Consider the following 22,315-nt stretch of genomic DNA (forward strand, 5'->3'; position numbering starts at 1 on the left):
AATTAATATAATAAAATATGTTAAATCGGAAGGTTTGCGTACAATAAAAATATTAATGAGGATATATGTTGCATGAGGAAAGCTAAATACATTTTACCAGAAGATATTTATGGTTTCTGAAAATTGCATTTGAAGCCGAAAAACCATAATTGAGCCGACAGTGGTGTGTGCTCATTTTTAATTTAAGTTTAATGTTTTGATTTTCTTTAAGAAGACTGTTTGATTCTTAGTTTGATGCAAAATGTTTTTAAAATCAAATTACAAAAGACGTTCACTGAGAACCATCATTTTCTTCCTGTTCCCCCCTTTATGTTGGATCCTCATTCTCGGCAATAAGAGCTGATTTGTATCTTGATGCCTTCAAACAGGGTAACATAGAGACCAGCCGAACAGTTACAGACTTCCTCTAAACTTTATTTAAAATCATACATTCATTAAGGTAAAATGATGCAATACAAAACGTTTCTCTCAGACAGAGCTAAGATTAAATAGTCAATATATCTTTACAGTCACATCACAGAGGATGGGTTGGAAAGGGAAAGTTTTTTTTTTATTTCAAAAAATATGATTACACTACACAGACTTCTCTTTTGAGTACATATACACCAACAAATAAACAGCAAATAAAAAGCAGCACAGGAAATAATAATATGCTTATGTACAGCAACTCTCTACTGTTAATATTTTGATAAATGAGATGAATGTGTTACATACTAATCTACGTCTTATTTCTGATGTTTGATTGATACACAAGGCAACAGTGAAACAATCATGAATGTTCCCCTCAAACAAAAACGCCAACAGAGTCCTCAATTTAACCCTGACACAAACTAAAAGCTTCCTCTAAGTTTAAAACTAACACAATATTTGCTTTAAGCACTAAAAGCAAATATAAGTAAGAATCAAGTAATCCCATCACAGGTTGTCTTATTAACACAGGTTGCTTATCTTTTCTAAGACTTAAACATGAAAAATATGAATCAGTATTGCTCTAAGTGGAATAAATCTGGTAAACTAAAGCAAAAACAAGTTTCTTTTTTTTGTTTCCTAAACCTTTGTTTGTGTTTGTGTTCATGGAGGAAATGTACAAGTGTGTACTGGGTGGTTCAGTTCAGCTCGTCGGTGGACTCTGACATGGATCGCTCCCTCTTCTCTCGGCCCGTGACGAAGTTGAGCAGGTCGATGGCTGTCACCACGCCGAAAACCATCTGCTTCAGACTGGCGGAGCCGTCTGTCAAATCTGCCAAATTAAACAAATGTATGGAAGAGAGAGAGAAAGATGAAGAAATGTTAAGACACATCTGAAGACACTGTCATGATGTTCTCATTCATCGGTGACTGGCAGCACTGGTTCATTTGTGGTTTTTTTCTTCTCACTGATTGATGGCAGCTGGATGGAGACATCAACATATAAAGCTAAAGTAAACAACAAACACAGACTGATGTGCTCAGTAGAGTTCAAATTAAAAATCACTCGAGTCGGGGTCGACGATAACCGAGTATAAATACTTTGAACTTTGCAGTCATGGAGGCTTTCTTCAACGCCACATTTTGCCAGCTTGATCTAATCAAAGACTTGTTGTGTAGCGCCGACATCATTAAATATTAGCCGTTTAGCTCATAAAATGTTTATTCGAGCTTTATCCAGGAATGTCAACAGATCAGTGCATGCCAAACTTTGATCCGACACTCCTCCTTTGGCACTCAGTGAAGGTTTTAATCATAGAGCTGCTGAAGGGAAGAGGAAATGCTGATAAGCTATCAATGTTTCACAATCAGTCGTAAATAAAAGAAACACCCCCTGAAGTCTCCCTCAGATTGGTTGACGTTAAACTGGTTTCTTTTTCAATTTGGATCTCCTCGGCTGAGGGAACTTGTTCGCCTCTCTTCGAGGTTCAACTTTCTCTGGACTTTGACCCTCAGCTATTAGAAAATAATAATCAGTGGCAAGTAGACACATTCAAAATGTATGAATATTTTGATAAAACGTCTGGATATATTCTACATAAATATAGGATAGGAATAAATTAGGATATTAGACGGCATATTCCATTCAGCCACTGGAGGGCGCCAATGTTAAAAAATAGTCTAAACATTGCATTGATTGGATTTTTGAGCTCAAAAAAGGAAACTGAACAAATGAATGATGCAAGTGGGAATACATGCGTACGAGTGCATTCTTGCTGTACTTACATTGGATCTGTTCATGGACCACCAGTGCAAAGTGGTCAGTCTCCAGGATGCGGGACAGCTTTCCCAAATTATCAGTCAGACGGATCTAAGAGCAACAACAGAATAAATCAATCAATCTTAATGCTAAAGTAGCAGACCAGGAGCTTTCTGTTTGTGTTGATTTTGACGCCCTGTGTGGACGATCTCGTCCTGTTTTGTTTTTTTTTAAAGGTTTTATTTTTCGGCTTTTTATGCCTTTACATTTCCTTTTAGAAACAGGACAGTGGATGGAGTCAGAAATCGGGAAGAGAGAGAGAGATGGGAACGACATGTTGGGAGGGAGCCACAGGCTGGATTTGAACCCAGGCAGCCTGCTTGGACGACTTCTACAGGACCTTTAAAATACTTACTGGAAAGTCCAAAGAGTTGTGAAAGCATCAAACTCTAAATAAAAACATCACAACTGGAACATCCCAACCTCAATTACAGTCTTATCTAAAGATCCTCCCCATACCTCATTGGCAGCAGCTGTTAGCCAATCAGAAGGAAGCTCTTTGACTGAAACATAACTTTGCATATAACAGTGAGGACCAGAGAGGACTGACCTGTTTGAACTGTTTGTAGAGCACTTTGCTGACCGGGTCGGACAGCTTGATCTTCCCAGCCAGAATAGAGGCCAACATGTTCCCCAAAGTGACCATGCCCAGGATGAGCCTGAACACACACACACACACACACACACACACACACACACACACACACAAACGCAAGTTCAAGCCTTCTGGAAGTGTTGGGCTCTCCAGTTTTTAAAAAGGGAGTCTTTGAACTTTTCTGCCTCACCCAGCGTCGTCCACCACAGGCGCCTGGTCGAAGCCCTTCTCCTTCAGGATCATGATGGTCTTCTGACAGCTGACGGTGGGCAGGACGGTGAGGGGGGCACACAGGTTGAGACACTGCAGCTTCAGGTTCCACCACCTGACGGATGGAGAGAAGCGAGAAGGTTAATCGTATAAAAATAATAATAATAATTTTTAAAAAAGCTAATAAGGGAATATCTTTTTTTTTTTTTTTTTTTATGAAGCATACCAGGGTTTCTTCACCGTGAGGTCCTCCTCGTTCAGGAAGCCCTTCTGGACCATCCACTTGTCACTCAGGAATTTAGACCTAGAGGGCAGAAAAAATACATTTACTGTCTTTACAAATGAACCAATGGAATCATTTGAAGCTGAAGTGACCTCCAACCCTGACTTTTGACCTCTCTGATCTATCTGGCTTTAACAGTGACCTCCGAAACCGACAACACTAACTTTGTTTGACCACAGGAGGGCGCTAAGTGCTTCCTCCATCTGAAGTGAGTGGCACCAGGCTTCTCTTACTTTACCAGCAATTCGAGTGAGTGTATTTCTGTGCAAACGTACTCACATGTAGTTACGGATGGAGTCTGGCAGGATGACGACGCAGCGCTGGCCCTCCTTCAGCTCTTTGGCCACATTTACTGCAGCTGCCATGGCCGTGCCAGAGCTGCCTCCTGAAGAGAGAGAGAGAGAGAGAGAGAGAGAGAGAGAGAGAGAGAGAGAGAGAGAGAGAGAGAGAGAGAGAGAGAGAGACAGGTTTGCTGTCATTTCTCATAAACGGTCCGACTACGACTCCTCGAGCCGGCTGTTTGTGTTTTGCAGGGAGCACTTACCGCACAGCAGGCCCTCATCTCTGATCAGCATGCGAGACATGTTGAAGGACTCCTCATCGTCGGACTTGTACCAGGCGTCGATCACCTGACAAATCAAACGGGTTACATCGAGCGGTCTCGCGTGGAGGAAAATGAGCAAAGCCAAGTTGACAGTAACTCACGGATCTGTCGAGCACAGTGGGGATGAAGTCGTACCCGATGCCCTCCACCTCGTACTGGGTCTTATCGGTCTTGTTGAGCTCCTCGGGCTCGGCCAGGATGGATCCTTCAGGATCGACGCCAACAATCTGCCCACAATATGAACGGTTCAGAAATCACCCACAGCTCCAAACGCAGACTTTTTTTTTTAAATAGGCATAAACGCAAAGCAGACGCTCACTTTGATGTTGGGGCATCTTTCCTTCAGTTTGCGAGCGATGCCTGTGATGGTCCCTCCTGTGCCGGCGCCGGCCACCAGCATGTCCACTTGACCTGTTCAGAAAGAATCCAGGTGAGACGGTGTGGTCGTGTTGAAGGAGGTGTAGCAAGTCAAAGGTCATCTCACCATCGCACTGCTCCAGGATCTCCTCCGCCGTGGTGTCGTAGTGGGCCAGGGGATTGCTTGGGTTGCGGTACTGGTCCAGGATGTGAGAGTTGGGGATCTCGTTTTTGAGGCGCCAGGCGACGCCCACGTGGGACTCTGGCGAGTCGAAGCGGGCGCTGGTGGGAGTGCGCACAATCTCCGCCCCGAGCGCTCTCAAGACGTCCACCTGAATGTGAAAAAAAAAAAAAAAAAGACGAGTCAGATAAAAAAAAAGAAGAAAAAAGTCATCCATGAACAGGAGAAGAACGGCTGTAATGTCACATGTTATCTGATTGTGCAACATGTGTGTGCTTGAGAGGCTTCTTTATGGCAGGGAAGTTTAGGGTCTCTTTGAACTCTTCGGTTAATATTTTCACTCGTGGGCTGAAAAACTGCTGAAAAAATGCATGTGTGTTTGTGTGTGTGTGTGTGTGTGTGTGGGTGGGGGGGGAAGTGACTTCTCTATCTGACGGAGAGCTCACCTTCTCCATGCTCATTTTCTCAGGCATGACGATGATGCAGCGGTAGCCTTTCACAGCCGCAGCCAGGGCCAAGCCGATGCCTTCAAACAAGCAAAAACCAGACGGCAGATTTTAAACCCTGCTGCTTTCTGATCATCAACCCACGATGTGTCGCACACGTGCAGCTCCTCACCGGTGTTTCCAGACGTGGGCTCTATGATGGTGTCTCCGGGTTTTAGCAGGCCGGCTCTCTCGGCGTCCTCCACCATCCGCAGGCTGATCCTGTCCTTGACGCTTCCGCCAGCGTTGAAGAACTCGCACTTTGCCACTAAACAAACAACAGAGACGTGTTGATCACAAAGCTGCGATGGTCACCTTACTGAGCACTGGTCACTTTAATGATAATCACCCTAATCATGTCTGGTTTCATCCTACTGTTGTGTTATGCTACATCTGTAATGGTTGACATGATCACCCTAACTAGGTCAAGTTTCACTCTATTGTCTTCAACACTTAATGCTAATCTGCTCCTCAATAGTTGGGTACTTTAATGACAATCACCCTAATAACCCCTGGTTTCACCTTATTGTTTTGGACACTTAATGCTAATCACTGCTCCTTGATGTTGCTGAGCACTTTAATGGCCCAGTCTGCATCCCTGCATTGACTGTTTAATGACTGTACTCACACCTCTGGCACTACCTCAAACACCTCTGTACATGCACATGTAACTAGTTTCTAGAAGGTCAGCACTTTGTTTCTAAGGCTCTTTAACTCTTTTACAGGTCTCTTTTAATCAGCACATGTTTTTCTCTCCTTCACAGGTTATGTAGGTTTATGCTATATAAGTTTAAGTCTAATGCTAATGCTAACTGCACAGGTTTAACCTGTAATTATGTTTACTCTTAGTCACATAGGGGCTGCTAAATCTTGTTTGGGGGATTATTGTATACAGAGGGGAGGGGGGACAGCGGGTGTGTATTGTAACTAATGTCTTGTGTCCTGCCTGTCTGTATACTGCTACTGGATGCCTTGAATTTCCCTCGGGATCAATAAAGTATCTATCTATCTATCTATCTATCTATCTATCTATCTATCTATCTATCTGGTAGATAAACACTGAGGGAAAAAAAACACCATCTGACTCATCGCCTTGCGTGTTTACTTTGTTCCATGCTTACATGAGAAACAGTCACACCTTAGTTATGATGGTAGGTCGTGTCTGTGCTTGTGCGCTCGGTGACTCACGTAATTCACACTTGAGTCCGTACACTTTGGGGATCTTGTTGATGCGCACCAAGGGCGTATCTCCGATCCGGTGCAGGATGTTCGGGAGGATGGCCGGAGCAACGGCTCTGACGGGGAAAAAAAAAGTGGAGAAAACTGATTTGAGCGAAGAGAAACAAACTCTCTCGACAAGGCAGGGACAAATCACTGCAACGAAAAAGTGTTTTTCCCACCAGAACAAATAAACCACAACATAATAACTTAATAACAACTTGTTTTGCTGGTTGCAGGAAACCTAATCATCCCAGCAGTTACATAAACTGGTTTTCACTGCATTCAACAAAGAAACACAACATCGCTAGGCTCGTCTGTGAAACCCGTTTGATTTTCGGGGTGGTCGTCACCTTGGGACTTGGGTGTGAGGACTGTCGGCTTTTGAAGCTTCCAGGCTCCACGTGCAGCGGCTGGGAAGGTCGGGCCGGATCCATTTCCTCTCGGGACTGGCGTTCTTTGCGTTGATCTGGATGGTCCTGGTGGATTCTCCGGGCTCCATTGAGTGCAGCTTGTCCACCCCGTTCAGCGGGAACTGGCCCTCCCGGAGCTTGCCGTCCCCGTTGGTGTGGCTGAGCATCTTGGCAGCGTGGGGGCACACGGGCGCCTTGACCATGGCATCTTTGGTAGAGGGAACTGAGGGCATGACTTACACTGTGGATGGAAAAAAAAAAACAAGGAAATGATTTTCTCTGACAAAGTGAAAAAGCGTTCCTTTACAAATAGGGAAATATTTAAATTCAAAAAACTTTATTTGTCCCGGGTGGGGGCAACATCAACACATCTTTCCTGGGAACCAAAAAGCAACGAGGATTTGGAAACCAAGCCCCCAAAAGGAAAACTTCATCTTTAATAAAGTTCAGAAAAAGAGAGAGAGCAATAAAGTGCTCCCTCTCTTATCTTATTGACATTAAAAAGCCTCATTAAATCCAATAAGCTCTTAATGTTATGCAAGCAGGCAGAATACACACAATAAGCTGCGCCTCGTTTATGCCGAGTCATATCAGGGTTAACAGAAATTAAAAAAAGCTCCCTTTGGCAGGACGCTCCGTCTTTGTTCCTCTTTCATGTGCTCGTGGCGTCAGTCCCACATTTTCAGGTCATCGGTGCGACCTGAGAGAACAGAACGGAGGGCACAGGAAACCCACATCTGGCTGGCTGATATTGCATCACTCGACGTCTGTTCAAACAAAGCTGGGACAAACGTTTGAAAACAGAGCTCACTATGCCGAGTCATGATTAGAGAACATGACTTTTCTCCATGTTGCAGGCGTGTATGCGTGCGTGTGTGTGTTCTCATTTTATCTGTGTTTGTGAACCTAAAGTGGAAATGACTTAATGATTTGTTGTATAACGTTGTAAACGTTGTAAAAAGTCACAAATGTATAACAAAGTGTCATCGGTTATCTTTAACTGGAGTAAACAACAACCATGCTGATAAATATTTGCAGAATGGACCAAAAATAAGCCATAAATGTTTTATTTCTTCAGTATTAGTGAAGATAATCAGCATCATAATAAGAAAAAATTAAGACTTGATTTGAAGGTATGTAACCAGCCTTTCAAAAAACAGATAAGACATTTCATCATTGAAGGAGGAAGCTTAAAAAAAAAAAAAATGCCATGTTTCCTGATTGATCGTGAAATCTCCTCACGTACGTACAAGGCAACGATGGTAGCAGGAACAGGAAAAACATCTGGAATAAAAAAAATGTGCCCTTATGGTTAGAATATGCGCGAGTGTTTCCACGTAGGGTCATTGAAGAGTTTAAAAGGAGCTCACAAAGTTAAAAACAAGAAGTTACTCAATACTGCGTGTCATCTAGGACTTCTACTTTTTTTTGCCGTTGGATCAAAAACAGGCGTTGATATTGTTTCGGATCAGAGCAACAAAAACTTCACAGTGTTCCTACTGAAAACAAAGAGGAAGGAATGTGCATCCTATTGCTGCAGTAGTCTCTTTACATTTAGCCCTTTAAACATCCATTAGTTTGGACCTGCAGCACTTGAACCTGAACTAACACACAGTGCACACACAGGGGCCAGCTGTTAAAGCCCCGGCCTCTCTGTGAGCCGGCTGCATCCTCCTAAGCAAACAGCTCTGCGTGGGAGAGAAGAGTGCTGGGGAAATGAGTGACCAACTAAGAACTCAAATGTTCTTTTGACGCAGACTCCACCTCATTCTGACTTGCTTGTGTCGAGAAATAATCTCAGATGTTAACCTTTATTAGTTACATCTAATCTTGGTGCCAGACTTCTGCGGCAAAGTTACTGGTTAAAGTTTCACTGGCATTGCACAGTTCGGGGGGGGGGGGGTGTAATGATCCTCCCTGAGAGAGTACATGTGGTCCTCCTCCCAGGCAGACAAGACCTCCAGCAGGATTTAATGACGAGAAACTTCTGTTTTTGTTTTATGAGCATCACCGCAGCCAAGAAGCAAATACTTGAAACAAAATCCTCCAGCCTGGGAAGAGGTGGAAAAATAATCTCCTGACCTGAACCCCCTGACATCAATCCCAAACCACTGAAATATGCCAAGAACATTCCTACCTAATCAGACTTAGTTATCTGCTTAAATTGTAGCATTTCTAATCTGCGTTGGTATGTTCAGAACAGCAGCCCTTTAAAAGATAAAAATACAGTTTGATAATTGCTCTGCCAGCAACAAACACATTAAAGTATCAGCTGGTGGCAAGCACAAGGAGAGCATACTATGGATAGTCACTCAGCCATAACAAATTGTGAGCCAAATGTGAAAAGCAGGAATGCTTCGAGTGAACACACAATGTAAAACTGCAGTCATGGACATCTAAAAAAGCCAGCACGCTGTCAGAGGGCCAAATAATAAATACATCACTACATGCCAAATAAGAGCAATAAATTACCTCTACTGCAATTAAATGTGATGTTGCAGGAAGGAGGGAGACAGACTATGGGTACAAACAACAATTGATAAGGCACAAATTAAATATTTCTGTATTCAGAGATTTAATTCTCTTTTTTTATAGGCCAAAACAGGTTATAAAAAAATAGCACAATTTAATTCTGTAGCCCATCTTAAAATATAGTTATCTCAACATTTCTGCTTTGGAAACTGTTGGTTTCACAGTAGCATCTTAAAAGGACTTTAGACCACACGATTAATGGTCAAATAATCAGATGACGCTACATTAAATGGTAACAACTGCTTAATTGCAAAATTACACATTTTAAGTAAGCTGCTTACAATTATGCATGTAATACATTTGTGGTTTAGACACAAAATGATCTTGTGAAAGTGAGCCATTAATCGATAGTGATCAGCGTAATTCTTATTTTTATATAGCATATTAGCAAATCGTTCAGTGTCAGTCATGACATCCTGCAGAAATGTAACACAAGAATCAAAAAGTACATACAACAAATTCAAACGTGGTTTGAAGGTTAATAAACGCCAACAATGACGAGTCAGCAATTATTCGATACAAGAGAATATGTATTATTGACGTGATCATTTTTTTAATATCACATTAAAAAAATGTATGTTGCATTTACCGTATAAAGCAATAAATTGGTGTTAGAAAACGAGCAGTATCAGCCTGCAGATAAAAAGGTATAATGTTGCATCAGAAACAGCGTCTGTAGGACGCGGTTCAGTCACTGTACGTCAAATACCACGTGGGCTACTATCCCAATGTTTCATCTCTCTACGCTTATTTTTTGTCCATCCCCACTCACCTTTTTCGATAAATATGCCCGAAAAAAAACGATGAAAAAAAATCACAGACAACCCCGACGAACTCTCGGCATGTGAGCACCACCTCGGAGTGAGACACTTCCGACAAACACAAGGGTTTACGTGATCACGCACGTGGGTCGAACGAGGGAGGACTTGGTAATGTTCACAGACGTGCTCTGATTGGTTGCGACGAGGGCGTCTGTTTGGCCCGCCCAGCCAATCGGAGCAGAGATTTCTCAATAAAGCGTTTGGGGGAAAGCGGTGTGTTTAAGTTGCGTGCACTTTACCATCTGTTTACTTTTTATTGACAAAACACGCGCGCGCGCACGCACACGCACGCACACTAACGGCACGGACTTTTGACGCATGTGCCACCTTGAGAACTTCTCATGCTAAGTCTGTTAGTCCCAAAAATATTCATGTATCCAGTCAGTGTTAAAAGGGAAGCTCAAGTGTTGGCAAGATACTTCGGACGAGTTTTTAAACTAAGTTTAATGTGTAGTGACGATCATAAAACTATTTGTTTCATTAAAAAATCCATAAAATCATTAAACCAGGCAGGGACACAATAAAATCATTATTTCCGGTTCATACTCTTTGTTTTCGTTGTCATTTTGGAAAAGCTTGACACACATTAAAAGATACTTTCTAATAAAAAGGATTTGTTATGGCTTTGTTGGCATTATTTTGTTCTTTATTTATTAGAAATTAAAGCATCAAGTTAACTGAATGCAAATCCATGTGTCATGCCACGTCAGCTTTTGACAACACTACCTAAGAAAACAGAAGTGGAAGTGTGTACAAGGTGGAAATCTGGCTGATCAAGTTTTGGTACATCTTGCATCAGTCATGAATCATGTTCAAAGAAAAAAAAGTGGACTGCTGCTGCTGGAGCAAATAGTAACCCTTGCAGACAAAGATACGAGTGATTCATTCATTTGAATAAAAAAAATCTTTAAAATCAAATAATTTTGATTACTGCTAATCCTACTGCTGGAATTACATCTCTTACAGTGAAAATAGTAATATTTGTGTTTATACCCTGCCATGGTTCACGTCTCATACAATGCACTATTTATATTTGAATGAGAATAGAATTAGAATGAGATCAAACCCGTTAAATATTTTTTCACAGCTTGGCAGAGCAGTTTTTCCATCCATCAGCACCGTGCCTGTATAAAGGGTCTTTTTATAAAACATAAGATGATGTTCTGAAAACAAGAGCTGCCAGTGCAGAATTACAAATCTGTGTTTTTTTATTGAGAAAGCGACACAAGCTCGTCTTAAAAAAAGGGAATAAAAGAAAAAAAAAAACACTTCCAACAATTCACCCACAAAAAAAGAGAGAAGAAAAAATAACTTTGTGATCACTGCTGGGGGTTAAGGGTGGAGGGATTCAATAGGACACGGGTGTTCGTCTGAGCATCCTTCAGAATCTTCCGGAGCGCTCTCGGTCCCTCGATCTTCGCCTTTCGCCGCGGTCTCGCCGTCGGTCCCTGGAGCGCGAGCGTCGTTCCCTGGAGCGCGAGCGTGAACGATTCCTTGTGCGGAGAAAAGAAAAGGATGAATTTTTTGAAGAAAAACACTCAGACAAATACTAAAATGCACAATGTTTTATACCTTTTCCTGCGGCGGCCGTACAACTCCCTTCGAAGTTCCCGCGATATGGGCTTCAAGTGCATGAAGTTGCAGAATCCACCTCGGGTGCACTCTCTGTAAGGGGAAAAATAAAAGGCCCATAAAGGGTTAAACTTTGCTTGGAATCTTGGAGCAGCACCCCCAAGGAAAAAAAAAAAACTCCAACACATGCTGAGGAGCATGCCGGCCCGGCACGCCAAACATCTGATCTCGGTCAGCCCCCCTCCACTCTTGACTCCGTCCTATCATTGGCTGAGCAAACACGCCGCAATCCAACGGAAAAACACAGAGCGAGACGTAAAAAGAGAAAAACCTGAAGTTTCCTCCCAGAGTGCAAGGACAAAGTTTATCTTTGCTTCAGGAGACAGCGTGCTGATTCACAGTGTGTGCGTACAGCTGGCAGCATGTCAGGACCCTGCTGGAGGACACGTGCAGGCTGACTGCAAGGGACACTTTTATCTCCCTGCTGGTCTGACATAATTTACCTGACAGGGTTCCTCAGTGCAAACCTGAGCTTCCTTTGACCCCCTACTAGTGCTGTGTGTGCATGTTCTATGTATGTCACTTCTACAGTCATTTACGAAAATGCAACATAGAAATCCAAGCGTCGTCAGGGAAGTGTAAAAACTACTCAGAATCTATTATTACATGGTGCTTCAAACATCATGTCATCTACTCTGTTTGACTTTTTATTTGTACTTACCTATTTGCTACTTGTCTTTGTGTTGCTGCCACGCCCGAGTTTCCCCTCTGGGGATCAATAAAGCATGATCTTATTATCCTATCTTAACTTCTGCTAACACCACATGCCTCTCCTGCTTTTTACCTGAATCTTTTATTTATCTTTATTTTACATTTACAGGTTTTTATTGAAAAGGTACATTTGAGATATCTTCTTCTCAAAGCTCTTTGTGTTTTGCACTAAATGAAAAGACAATGCTGCAAACTCTCCAACAAGCAGGAGCAGAGATGCTTTTATGTCGTGTTCCTCTGTATTCATATCTGATGATGTGAAAATCCTGTTCTCCCTCTCATGTGCAGTGAAGAAGGCGACAAAGCACGCACCCCATCTCGTACTGACGACAGCAAGCTTCCCTGAAGTCTGTGACCGGGGAGAGCTCTGCGTGGATGGGCTGGGCGTTGAACCAGCGGTTGTTGAGGTCCAGGACTGCTTTCTCTGCGTCCTCCTCACGTCGAAACTACACACACACACACACACACACACACACACACACACACACACACACACACACACACACACACACACACACACACACACACACACACACACACACACACACACACACACACACACACACACACACACACACACACACACACACACACACACACACACACACACACACACACACACACACACACACACACACACACACACACACACACACACACACACACACACACACACACACACACACACACACACACACACACACACACACACACACACACACACACACACACACACACACACACACACACACACACACAATCAATTCTGCTCTGAAAATGTAGCGTCAAACGATCCATACAGAGATTTCATGTTCATGTCACATGACACTCATCTGGACTTTGTCAGGTTAATGTGGTGTCTCTTAAGGTGTCAGTTACATGTAGACCACCCACCTTTACGTAGACATTGCCGACTAGGTGGTCGCCCAAGTTATCGCACACGTTCATCTCTTCCACCTCCCCATATTTCTCCTCCATCTCCGTGAACACCTCCTGGGAGGAGAAAGAAAAGAATAACTGGACTGTTTCTTTAAGTCGCGAATGCATCGGTTGAACAATAGTTACAGTCCAGCCGTCACGTAATCCTGCCGAGTAAGCCTCTGCTCTTAAATTAATTGTGCAACGTCCGAGAACGGCCTCCCCCTCACGTCACATCGTGCAACATGTGGAGGACGAGGGGTCGCTCACCTCGAAGAACTCGTCGTAGTGCTCCTGCATTTCCACATCGCTGACGGCGCCTTAAAAAAAAACAAAGAAAAAGTCAACAAGAGGATGTTGAAAGGCAGAGAAAGAAGCAGACTGCTCTTCAGACTAGTTGAACTGTAGCAATATAAGATGTTTTAATGTTTGAAACCTGTCAACACAGATCAGAAGGACTTTTATTGGAGAGAGGATAAACAGTCTACACTCCCATGTTTCAGGTTTAACCTGGACCTTGTCTAAGAAGCAGGTTAAGATCTAGAGCTTATCCCCTCGTGGCCTTTGCCTGGCTAGTGGGCGTTTTGAAACTATTTAGCAACCCCCCCCCCCCCCCTTTCTGCAGCATGATTTACTTGAGTGCAGGAAGTACAAGCGTTTATCACATCCTTCTGCTGTGTTCCACTATGGAGACATGAAACCTGCTTCAATGAATGAGGCATAAACTAATGTGTGCACTCCATGTGAAACGCCAAGTAAAGGCAGCTTAGCTTGTTTTTTTTTTACATGTTTTAAATAATACAGGATGTGACAACAAAGCTGTGCACAGAGCTGCACCACGCCGCCTCAGGTATTTTAAGTTGAGGCCCTTCGATAACGTGCACGACGGCACGGGGCCGCTTTTTCTATCTGCGGGGATGCAGAGGATATGTTCCTATAGTTTTCTGTGAGGGGGGGGGGGGGTGTGATCTGTGAACTAAGTGCAGTCAGTGCTGGAGGCTCCTGCGGATGAATGGGAGAACTTACAGTGTAAACCATCAGCAGACTGGGCAGAGTTTTCAAGGTTATGAAGGTAAATGTTCAAGAGGGTAATGGTCTGAAATACAAAACGTAAACTTTTGTGACAGAAATCAACCAAAAGAAAAAAAGAAGAGCTGGGGAAGGAAAAAAAAAAAAAAAAACGTGATTAGAAATGTTGTGATGTTTAGTTCACTTTAAATAGCTCAGTTAGTTTTTAGTGAGTAATGTTTCTCAGAGACAGGTTCATCATGCGCTCGGCTCTTTTTGTCGACTTTAAAAAAAGGTCTCGTGTTTGGAAGTCCCTTGTTTATATCTTCTTTCCATGATCTGTTAAAGACTACGGCATAAGCACATCTGTTTGGCTCGCAGAGGGACGTGACCTAATGGAAGTAAATCAAAAAGGAGGTTATTTTTACAAAAGACCCACATGCTCATTTTCTCATCTTTTTCAAACTAAATATCTCGACCTGCCTGCTTTGAAGCAGCTTGACATTAAAAAGCAGACTTCAGGCGTCAGTAACAGTGATGGAATAAACTTCTCATTTGGTGTCAAAGTCTCCTGGGTTGCTTGGTAAATAAACGTAGGGCACAGCATGGAGGTCAGTTAACTCGAAGAAAAACAGACTCTCACACACCTACCTGTGTGGGAGGCACTGCGTCAGCACCTTCAACAAACACTTCTCGGAGTTCACCAGCACAGTCAGCTGGTGCCGCTTGTTTGTGTTCAGGTACTTCTGTGTTATCAACGCGCGAGCTTCACAAGGCCGAGGGACAGATGGTGAAAGCAACACGAGCAGGTGTCTGCGTGCGCGTGCGTTTGTCGGTTTTAGACGATCGGTTTGGGATAACTCAGAGATTGGATGGTTCACAAACGGGCGTGGGTGAAGCAGCACCTCACACCTGTCGATACACGTGAGCAACGCTTTGAGGAAAAAAAAAACAAAACAGACAAGAGAGGCGACCGACAAATGTTTAACTTACAGCGAGAAGCGTCGGCCGTCTGTGCGCTGTTCTGGGGATTTCGGTAGATGTTTTGGATTAAGATGGTCTGCGAAAGAAAGAGAGCGCACAATCAGAAATATTTGACAACAGCTTTTCATTTTAATCTTGTTTTCATTGTCTCAGACAAAGAGGGGGAAGGATGATCAGAGCGTGTCCGTTCAGCTAAACTCTTGTATACTCAGACTTCTCCCTGGAGACACAGTGGAGGTTCAACGGGCCGTGAACCACCCGACTCTGTTTCCACGTGTACACACAGAATCGCCGGGTTTGAGATGAAACTCCAGAAAAAGTCACTCATCTACAAAATCTGCTGTCATTAAAAACACAAAGCGCTTGGTAAATGAAACGCTCAAGTAGAAAATGAACAGACAGAATGAGGATTTTTACACAAACAGGCGCCCCAAAAAAACAGTGACAGGGTTTATAATCATTGAAGGAGAACACGGTGTCCACCAGGCAGTCACGCTTAAACACACGCCTGACTCTCAGATCTGAAGCCAAACAAAAAACTGAGCCAAGTCTGAGAAACAACACAGATGCAATACTTTCAGAAGGAAAGAAAACCGCTTCATAAATTGACCATGCACGATCATCTCCCCCACTAAAATGACAACAAACCCTTCGGTGGCGTGGATCCTCACCTGGCTGAAGGTTGGTTTGTTGTGCAATCTCGAGCAGCGGTCTCCATGTCTGCACGCTCCAATTTTAAAATAAAATGAACAATTGACCCTGGAAAAGAAAAAAAAAACAGTTGCTTGTCAACACACTTTAGCTGGAGTAAATATAGAAATAGTTTGCTCACATACACTGGAACATAACAGGAATAAACAATATCAAGTTATGCTCATTTATTCTTCATGTTCAAAAAAGCCCCTTCAAGGACGATTACAAAAGTCTGAATCCAAACAGTGCATGAATTAAACAAAATAACACTTTATCAAACTGAACTGAGTCATTTTTACAAACACTGTCTTTAATTTAGCTGCTCTCTGCAGGTGACACAAAACAAAACAAACCTCCCTCTTCTAGCATAACAGAGCAGCAGCTCTTTCATTCATCACGATGTTACCTGGCCAGAAACTAAAGTACATAGTCTGCTGCCTATGTAACACTCCTAAACGTGTTTGAAAACAAGAAAACATCTGGAGCAGGTCAGCTAAGGTGTATTCCTGAGTTTCCATTCAATGCGTTAGCAGAGAGTTAGCTTCCTCGTGCTACTTGTTACCTTCACGAAGACGTACTGAGCACGTGCGGCCTTAAACTGAGCCCCACTGTACACTCAAAGAAACCACTGCAACATACTTCTCATAAATATGCTCCCTAGGGCTTTAAATTACATGTGAAAGGAAGAAACTCACTTGTCTTTCTCTGTACCGAAAATGGATGCCAGGTACTCCGCCATTTTCGGCTGGTTATTGACGTCGAGACGAACGTCATCACGTAAACGGAACGCACTTCTTGCACAGCCGCGTCAACCTTTTTTCAATTTAGCATTTTCAAACAGGCATTTTTAGTTGAACATATCCTATTATATATTGCTTTAAGCACTTCAGCATATTCAGAAAATAAAAACAAGAACGAACATACATGATAACATAACTATACACCTTTTAAAAAATGATTTTAAAGGCATCTTTAATTTCAGTGTGTTAACATGTCAATAACTCGAGCCATAATTATGCATTTATTTCTTACTTAAATACAAAAATCCTACCTCATATGGCCACAAGATGTCGCCACAAGCACGTAGTTTTTTCCCCATCGTTCTCAGTCTTGTTGGTGAGTATTTTATTCAAGTTGAATTTGAAACTACATTGCAGCATGTACAGTTTTAGTTAAATGTTTGGTTGCATTTGTGGCATCACAAACCCACCCTAAAATAATCCTCTTTCTCTTGTGTATGTCATGTCAAACTCTTCGCTGTCCAATAAATACAGAAAAATTAAAAACTATTATGTTGTACAAGGAAACTGTTCTGACATCCACTGATGGATTTGATGATTTATTCCTCTATAAAGAGATTAAAATGTGTCAGAATCTGCAAAAAAAGTGTTTATCTAATGTAGCCCAAAGAACTGCAGATCCAACACTTTCAATAATTATCTCTATTTCACCCGGATATCTTCAAGTCTTCCTTCATAGCCCAATAACTTCTTTCACTGGCTAAATTAATCTTTATTTGAAATGTAAACAGACTATGTTGTGTAAGATTGGTGGACCGCTCCTTTATGTGGCTGATTCATTGATAAATACACAGGTCACAATTAGATGTTGTCGCCGAGTACCAACCACACACACATCATCAGAGTGGGCATTGAAGTTCATCTGCTGAGCGAACTGTATATCCTCCTCTGAAACCACACTGCTGTTGTGCACGAGGCCGCATGAGTTTGCAGGAGACGCAGATGGTGCCGATGAAAGGAAAGGATCGGGGAGAGGAAGTCGACTTGAACAGGCCGAACCACAAACACTGCTTCAGAGAGTTAAAGCCAAAGTGAAATGAACAGAGAGGTTAAGTAAGAGAGGAAGATTGTAGTTACATATGAGGTCTTTGCTTTAGCTCATGTTTTTTTTTTTTTTTTTTAAAGCAGGGTCAGCACCGGAAAAAAGAGGAAAACCCCCAAATCTGAGATGTTCCTCCACTTCAGACCTGCAACTTTTGCAGAAGCAAGACCACCCACCGACCTTCACTCCCCTCCTGCACTCTCACGCCCCTACTTAAAGGTGGAAGGAGTTAGAGAGTAGAACGAGGAAGCTGCATGCAGCTGAGGAGATTTAACCTTGTCTTCAGTACTTCTCTGTTTTGTGTAACCAAATAATGAAGTGCTCAGAGGAACTATTCTCACTTGGATTGACTGCAACTGGAAGATAACAGGAGTGTTCACGAGAGTCACCATCATGAGGCCTAACACCTGCTGGACTCTACTGCATATGTCCGTCTTGGCAGTGCTGTTCCTCATCTTTGAAGCCGAGAGTAAGATTTTTACATGTTCATTTTGTGCTGTGTCAGTATTTGTGTGGTGCTCCCTTACCCTCCTCTGTGGTTCTGTGGTTCTGAACTTGTCAAATGAGGTTTTTTAACTGAAAGGTCAGCTTGTAAATTCTCCTGTAAGGGTCTGAGGCATGTCGTGTGGAGAGGATGTGAACTCTGAAGTGCTCTTATTTAAAAACAACCGCATAGAGGGCAGCTAATGTCGTCTGAAAAATGACAGATGTGGAATAGCGATGTTGTTTTAAAGATGTTAGAGTTGGCGGAATCAGATCTCTAAAACTGTGCGAGCGGATTCGTTTGGCATGAGAGTAGGGACGCCTATGATTGATCACATATCATATCATGTTATTCCTTGTGTGTCTGCCTTTACTGTAGAAACATTCTCTTTTTTTTTCCTGACGCTATAAAAGCTACTTTCACTTTATTTCTAACCTTCAGGTGTTTTCCTGTGGGTGGGAGCTTGATGGAAAGAATTACACATTTCAAACAAAAGATTAACGAGCTCATTGTGGGGAGGGAAAAACTTCTTTTTCTACGAGTCTCTCTGACTTCATCAATTGTCAACCCACTTGTTAATTACCGAGTCGTTGAAGCATTGAGTCACACCAGGGGGGGTTATGATTATAACTTTAAGTTAATTTCATGTACATCCTTCCTCAAAATACACTGATCACTGATACCCTGAATCATAAATAAATAAATTGTCACATATGTGTCATTTATTACCACACACCACAGTGGCTGTCACGTGTGTATATGTTCAGTTATGGACATAGAAAGGTTGTTCTACATTGAGAGAGGCAGTGGCTGTAAATAAGCATAACTGTGACTGAGTCAACCAATACGCAGTCGTAATGCAGTGAATAATTAAACTTCTAGTTAGAAGTGTTCTGTGGTTTCCTCTTGGTATAAAAATCTCTTGGTGGTTTATTTAGCGTCGACTTCACACTGACAGCAGACATACAGGACAGTGACCCCTGTGCACAGACACAAGCTGTCCCACCTGGAGGCCACGTTTCTTCAAGTCCTTCTTTGTCTCTTTGAGTTTGTTTCTCTTGTACATTTGTTTCACTTGAAAGCAGTTTTGTGTCTAAATAGTCATTAGTGTCAAGTTAAAGACGTTTTTATTTGTAGTTGTTTATTTTATACCACATATGGCATGCACGTTTTACACTAGTGGAGTTGGCTTAATAACGCTTCTGTCAATATGAATAGACAATTCCAATGAAAAAACAATTTTAAACAAAAGAAAACTCCTCACAAGGTCTGCTTTATAGAATCTAGAAAACAATATTTCCAAAAATCTGGTTAAAATCACGTTTTCAACGGGAAGATTTTTTTGATGTTTTTTTTAAGCTCATTGTCCTAAAAGCAGATATGAAACCGACCTCTTTGTCACCTGCTCTTTCAAAAGTAGAGAATGAACCCCAGCTCGACATCGATGAGCAGTGGAACATCTGACGCGTGACACCAACACTTGCCAAGTGTTAAAAGACAACATCAAAATGTGCAGATTTGAAAGATTTATGTAAAACATACATATGGTTAATGAGTTAGAGTTCAGACTTGTGGGTTTTAAGTTCCCCCTGAGACACTTCTTTAGGGTCTTCTGATTCCTCCAACAGCAGCGCTCTCATGCAAATAGTGTTTCCACTCGTCACATTATGAAACTTCAGAGATGCTTTTTTCAGTCCTTTTTTTTTTTGGTATTAAGTTGTTCATCAGATTTATCTTTTCATGTGATCTTAAGGTGATATTTATTTATTATTCAGATGCTTATGTTTTCTTAGGTCAGTTTAGTAATCTTTGTTTTACGACCTGAAAGCATGTCCATGAGGGTTTATAAATTCATTTGAAATGATTGTCACGTGCTGCTGCAGAGCACCGGGATGTTGTGAGATATTCTGGTTATTTTGATTTCCATGAAGTAGCCAAAAGGTAAAAGGAACCTGGTGAGTATTTAAAAGGCCTGGAGTAAACTTGTTACTGTCACTGTGTTCAACTCAAATGGTGTTTTATTTGATTTCATCTTTGGCTGGAATCAAAATGTATCTGGACGAGGATGATCTAATCTGTATTGTTTGTTGTCATTTTCCTTGCAGGTGCAGATGAATGTCAAATTCAGATTAATGTACATAAAGACACAACATATACAGCTGTCCTTGGAGAAGAACTAAAGATCAAATGTCCTGTTAGATTCTGCAACGATTCACCACCTGAAATCTCCTGGGTTAAACTCGAGGACACTTATGTTCCTGTAAACGTCAGCAGGGGAAGTCGCTTCAAATCAGAGTTTACAGTTTTAAAGCATTTAGAGGGAGTATCAGTTTTGATCATTCAAAACGTTATCAAAAACGACTCTGGTCTTTATCTGTGTGGAAGTCATACCGGTGTTGGACACAAAATCAAAGTTTCTGTCAGTGGTGAGTTTGACTTTCTCTTTAAAAAGTATCAAATGTGGCTGATATTAAATTCCCCTTGTTTCATCCATATTTCTTCATGTCATTAAGACTTGTAATGTTATTTGACAGATAGTGGTGCTAACAATTCATCACAAGGGAAAGACCGCAGTAAGACATGTTATTTTAAATCTAAATCCAGGTGTTTGATCTGCTGCCTTTAAAGACATCAAATACTCTGACTGAGTGAAACATCTGTCTTTTGTTTTTCAGACGACACCAGTACGGATCGTGAACTCTACAGAACACTCCGGGTGTACGTCTACCCAGCGGCTGGGATTGTGGCTTTCGTCCTCTTTGTGATAATTGTATCTGTTGCATCGATGCGAGGATGTAAAGGTGACTTGTTTACATTTCATCCAAGATGAAACACCAAGAAGTATTTTGATAAGTCATGCTTGGGAGAATCTTTAAGAAGTAACTCATTTCACTAAATTGTCAACATGCAGGAAAACCAAAGAAAGACACAAAAGAAGATAATCAGGTAAGACAAGAAATCATCAGCTCTCATTCAGGGTTCATTTGGTCATAAATGTATTTCATCTTCCTTTTTTCACGTTTGTAGTACATGGCGATCCCAATGGTCGAGCAACCCTTTCCAAGCTCCAACACCCAGCCTTCACCAACACCAAGAGGAATTCCGCCTGTGCAGCTGCAGGCTCAGAGGTCTATCCGGAGAAAGACACCGCCACCACATCCCCGAGAGCCGCCATCACCGAGAGACAATGAGTGTGTTTACAGCAAGGCGAAACACGACAGAGATCCACCGAGGAGTACGGCGGAGGAGCAGGGGAGTTCTGTTGTGTACGCCGCCCTCAACCATCAGCTGCCAGCCAGGCCCGTCGCCCGGCCAAGGAGGCTGAAGGAGGAGTGTTCAGAGTACGCTGCCATCCGTGTTAAAGACCCCTACAGCTCTTAGACACCGCCACAAAAAGATGTGAATGCAAGACACGAGTGTTGGACGGACATCTTCTGTCTTCCTTCTGTCTCGTCCACCACATATATGGACTTTTTTTGAGTTTAATGTTCAGTTTCTTACACTTTCAAAGAAGTGTAAACTATGATTTTTGTTTTTGTTGCATATCCAAGATCTAAATTAAGGGCATGTAGCAGAAACTGTTCAGTGACGTTACAGAGGCTGCTTTCACACATGCACAAAACTCCTGAGAAGCTCCACACACATTCTGTTCAGCTTCACGTGTGAACACAAAGCTGCGTCTCCCTTTTTTTTCCCTCCTCCTCCGCCGTTTGTTCTTGGATCCTGTGATCACGTGAGACATCCGTGAAGTTTTTCCCCACGAGTGCGTGTGTGAACACGGCTTTATAAAACATTGACTCATTTCACGACGATACGAATGACTATGGCTTCTGTGTTTTTTGTGTCACAGCCTTTGAGAAACATTGATTGTGATTGTTTTACCCGCATGTGGAGAATGTATTGATTAACATTTCGTGCAATCAAATACCAATGACTGCTTGATTTGAATGAAAAATAAATTAAGACATCAGTGCTGAATTACCTCTTTTAATATTGTTCCCACTAAACAATCTTATAGCGTGAACTGAGACACTGTACGCTAACTGAATGGACTTGAGCTTGTTTAGCGATTTAGTCAAAGTGCTTTTACACCACGTTTCACACTGATGAGTCTACA

The 22,315-nt window shown here is 42.2% G+C and overlaps 3 protein-coding genes across 4 annotated transcripts; 1 reads left to right on the forward strand and 2 right to left on the reverse strand.

Annotated features, from left to right (window-relative positions):
- Positions 1 to 393: 393 nt before the first annotated feature.
- On the reverse strand, positions 394 to 10,027 carry cbsa (cystathionine beta-synthase a). Its single transcript, XM_079336261.1, has 15 exons — positions 9,878 to 10,027; positions 6,514 to 6,814; positions 6,131 to 6,237; positions 5,076 to 5,210; positions 4,904 to 4,983; positions 4,404 to 4,608; positions 4,239 to 4,330; positions 4,021 to 4,146; positions 3,860 to 3,944; positions 3,595 to 3,700; positions 3,259 to 3,336; positions 3,013 to 3,147; positions 2,778 to 2,886; positions 2,194 to 2,278; positions 394 to 1,240 (listed from the first exon to the last, which is right to left on the reverse strand). Exons 2-15 carry the CDS (start codon positions 6,804 to 6,806, stop codon positions 1,107 to 1,109), a joined length of 1,770 nt encoding a protein of 589 aa, XP_079192387.1. The 5' UTR covers positions 6,807 to 6,814; positions 9,878 to 10,027; the 3' UTR covers positions 394 to 1,106.
- Positions 10,028 to 11,109: 1,082 nt separating this feature from the next.
- On the reverse strand, positions 11,110 to 16,674 carry LOC306818675 (splicing factor U2AF 35 kDa subunit-like). 2 transcript variants are annotated; one of them, XM_079336369.1, is made up of 8 exons: positions 16,568 to 16,674; positions 15,851 to 15,938; positions 14,214 to 14,283; positions 13,458 to 13,507; positions 13,164 to 13,262; positions 12,582 to 12,715; positions 11,499 to 11,591; positions 11,110 to 11,419 (listed from the first exon to the last, which is right to left on the reverse strand). In XM_079336369.1, the coding sequence occupies exons 1-8, from the start codon at positions 16,609 to 16,611 to the stop codon at positions 11,308 to 11,310; spliced, it is 690 nt and encodes a 229-aa protein (XP_079192495.1). In that variant the 5' UTR covers positions 16,612 to 16,674; the 3' UTR covers positions 11,110 to 11,307. The 2 variants fall into 2 exon arrangements, with proteins under 2 accessions (XP_079192495.1, XP_079192494.1); XM_079336368.1 differs by lacking the exon at positions 14,214 to 14,283 and adding an exon at positions 15,189 to 15,255.
- Positions 16,675 to 18,107: 1,433 nt separating this feature from the next.
- On the forward strand, positions 18,108 to 22,176 carry LOC306818818 (uncharacterized protein; the record flags this gene model as incomplete). The annotated part of the gene is made up of 4 exons (XM_079336537.1): positions 18,108 to 18,183; positions 20,874 to 20,999; positions 21,110 to 21,144; positions 21,226 to 22,176. The coding sequence occupies 4 exons, from the start codon at positions 18,108 to 18,110 to the stop codon at positions 21,577 to 21,579; spliced, it is 591 nt and encodes a 196-aa protein (XP_079192663.1). The 3' UTR covers positions 21,580 to 22,176.
- Positions 22,177 to 22,315: the final 139 nt, after the last annotated feature.

This window comes from Symphodus melops, assembly GCF_947650265.1.
Source record: "Symphodus melops genome assembly, chromosome: 23".
NCBI lineage: Eukaryota > Metazoa > Chordata > Actinopteri > Labriformes > Labridae > Symphodus > Symphodus melops.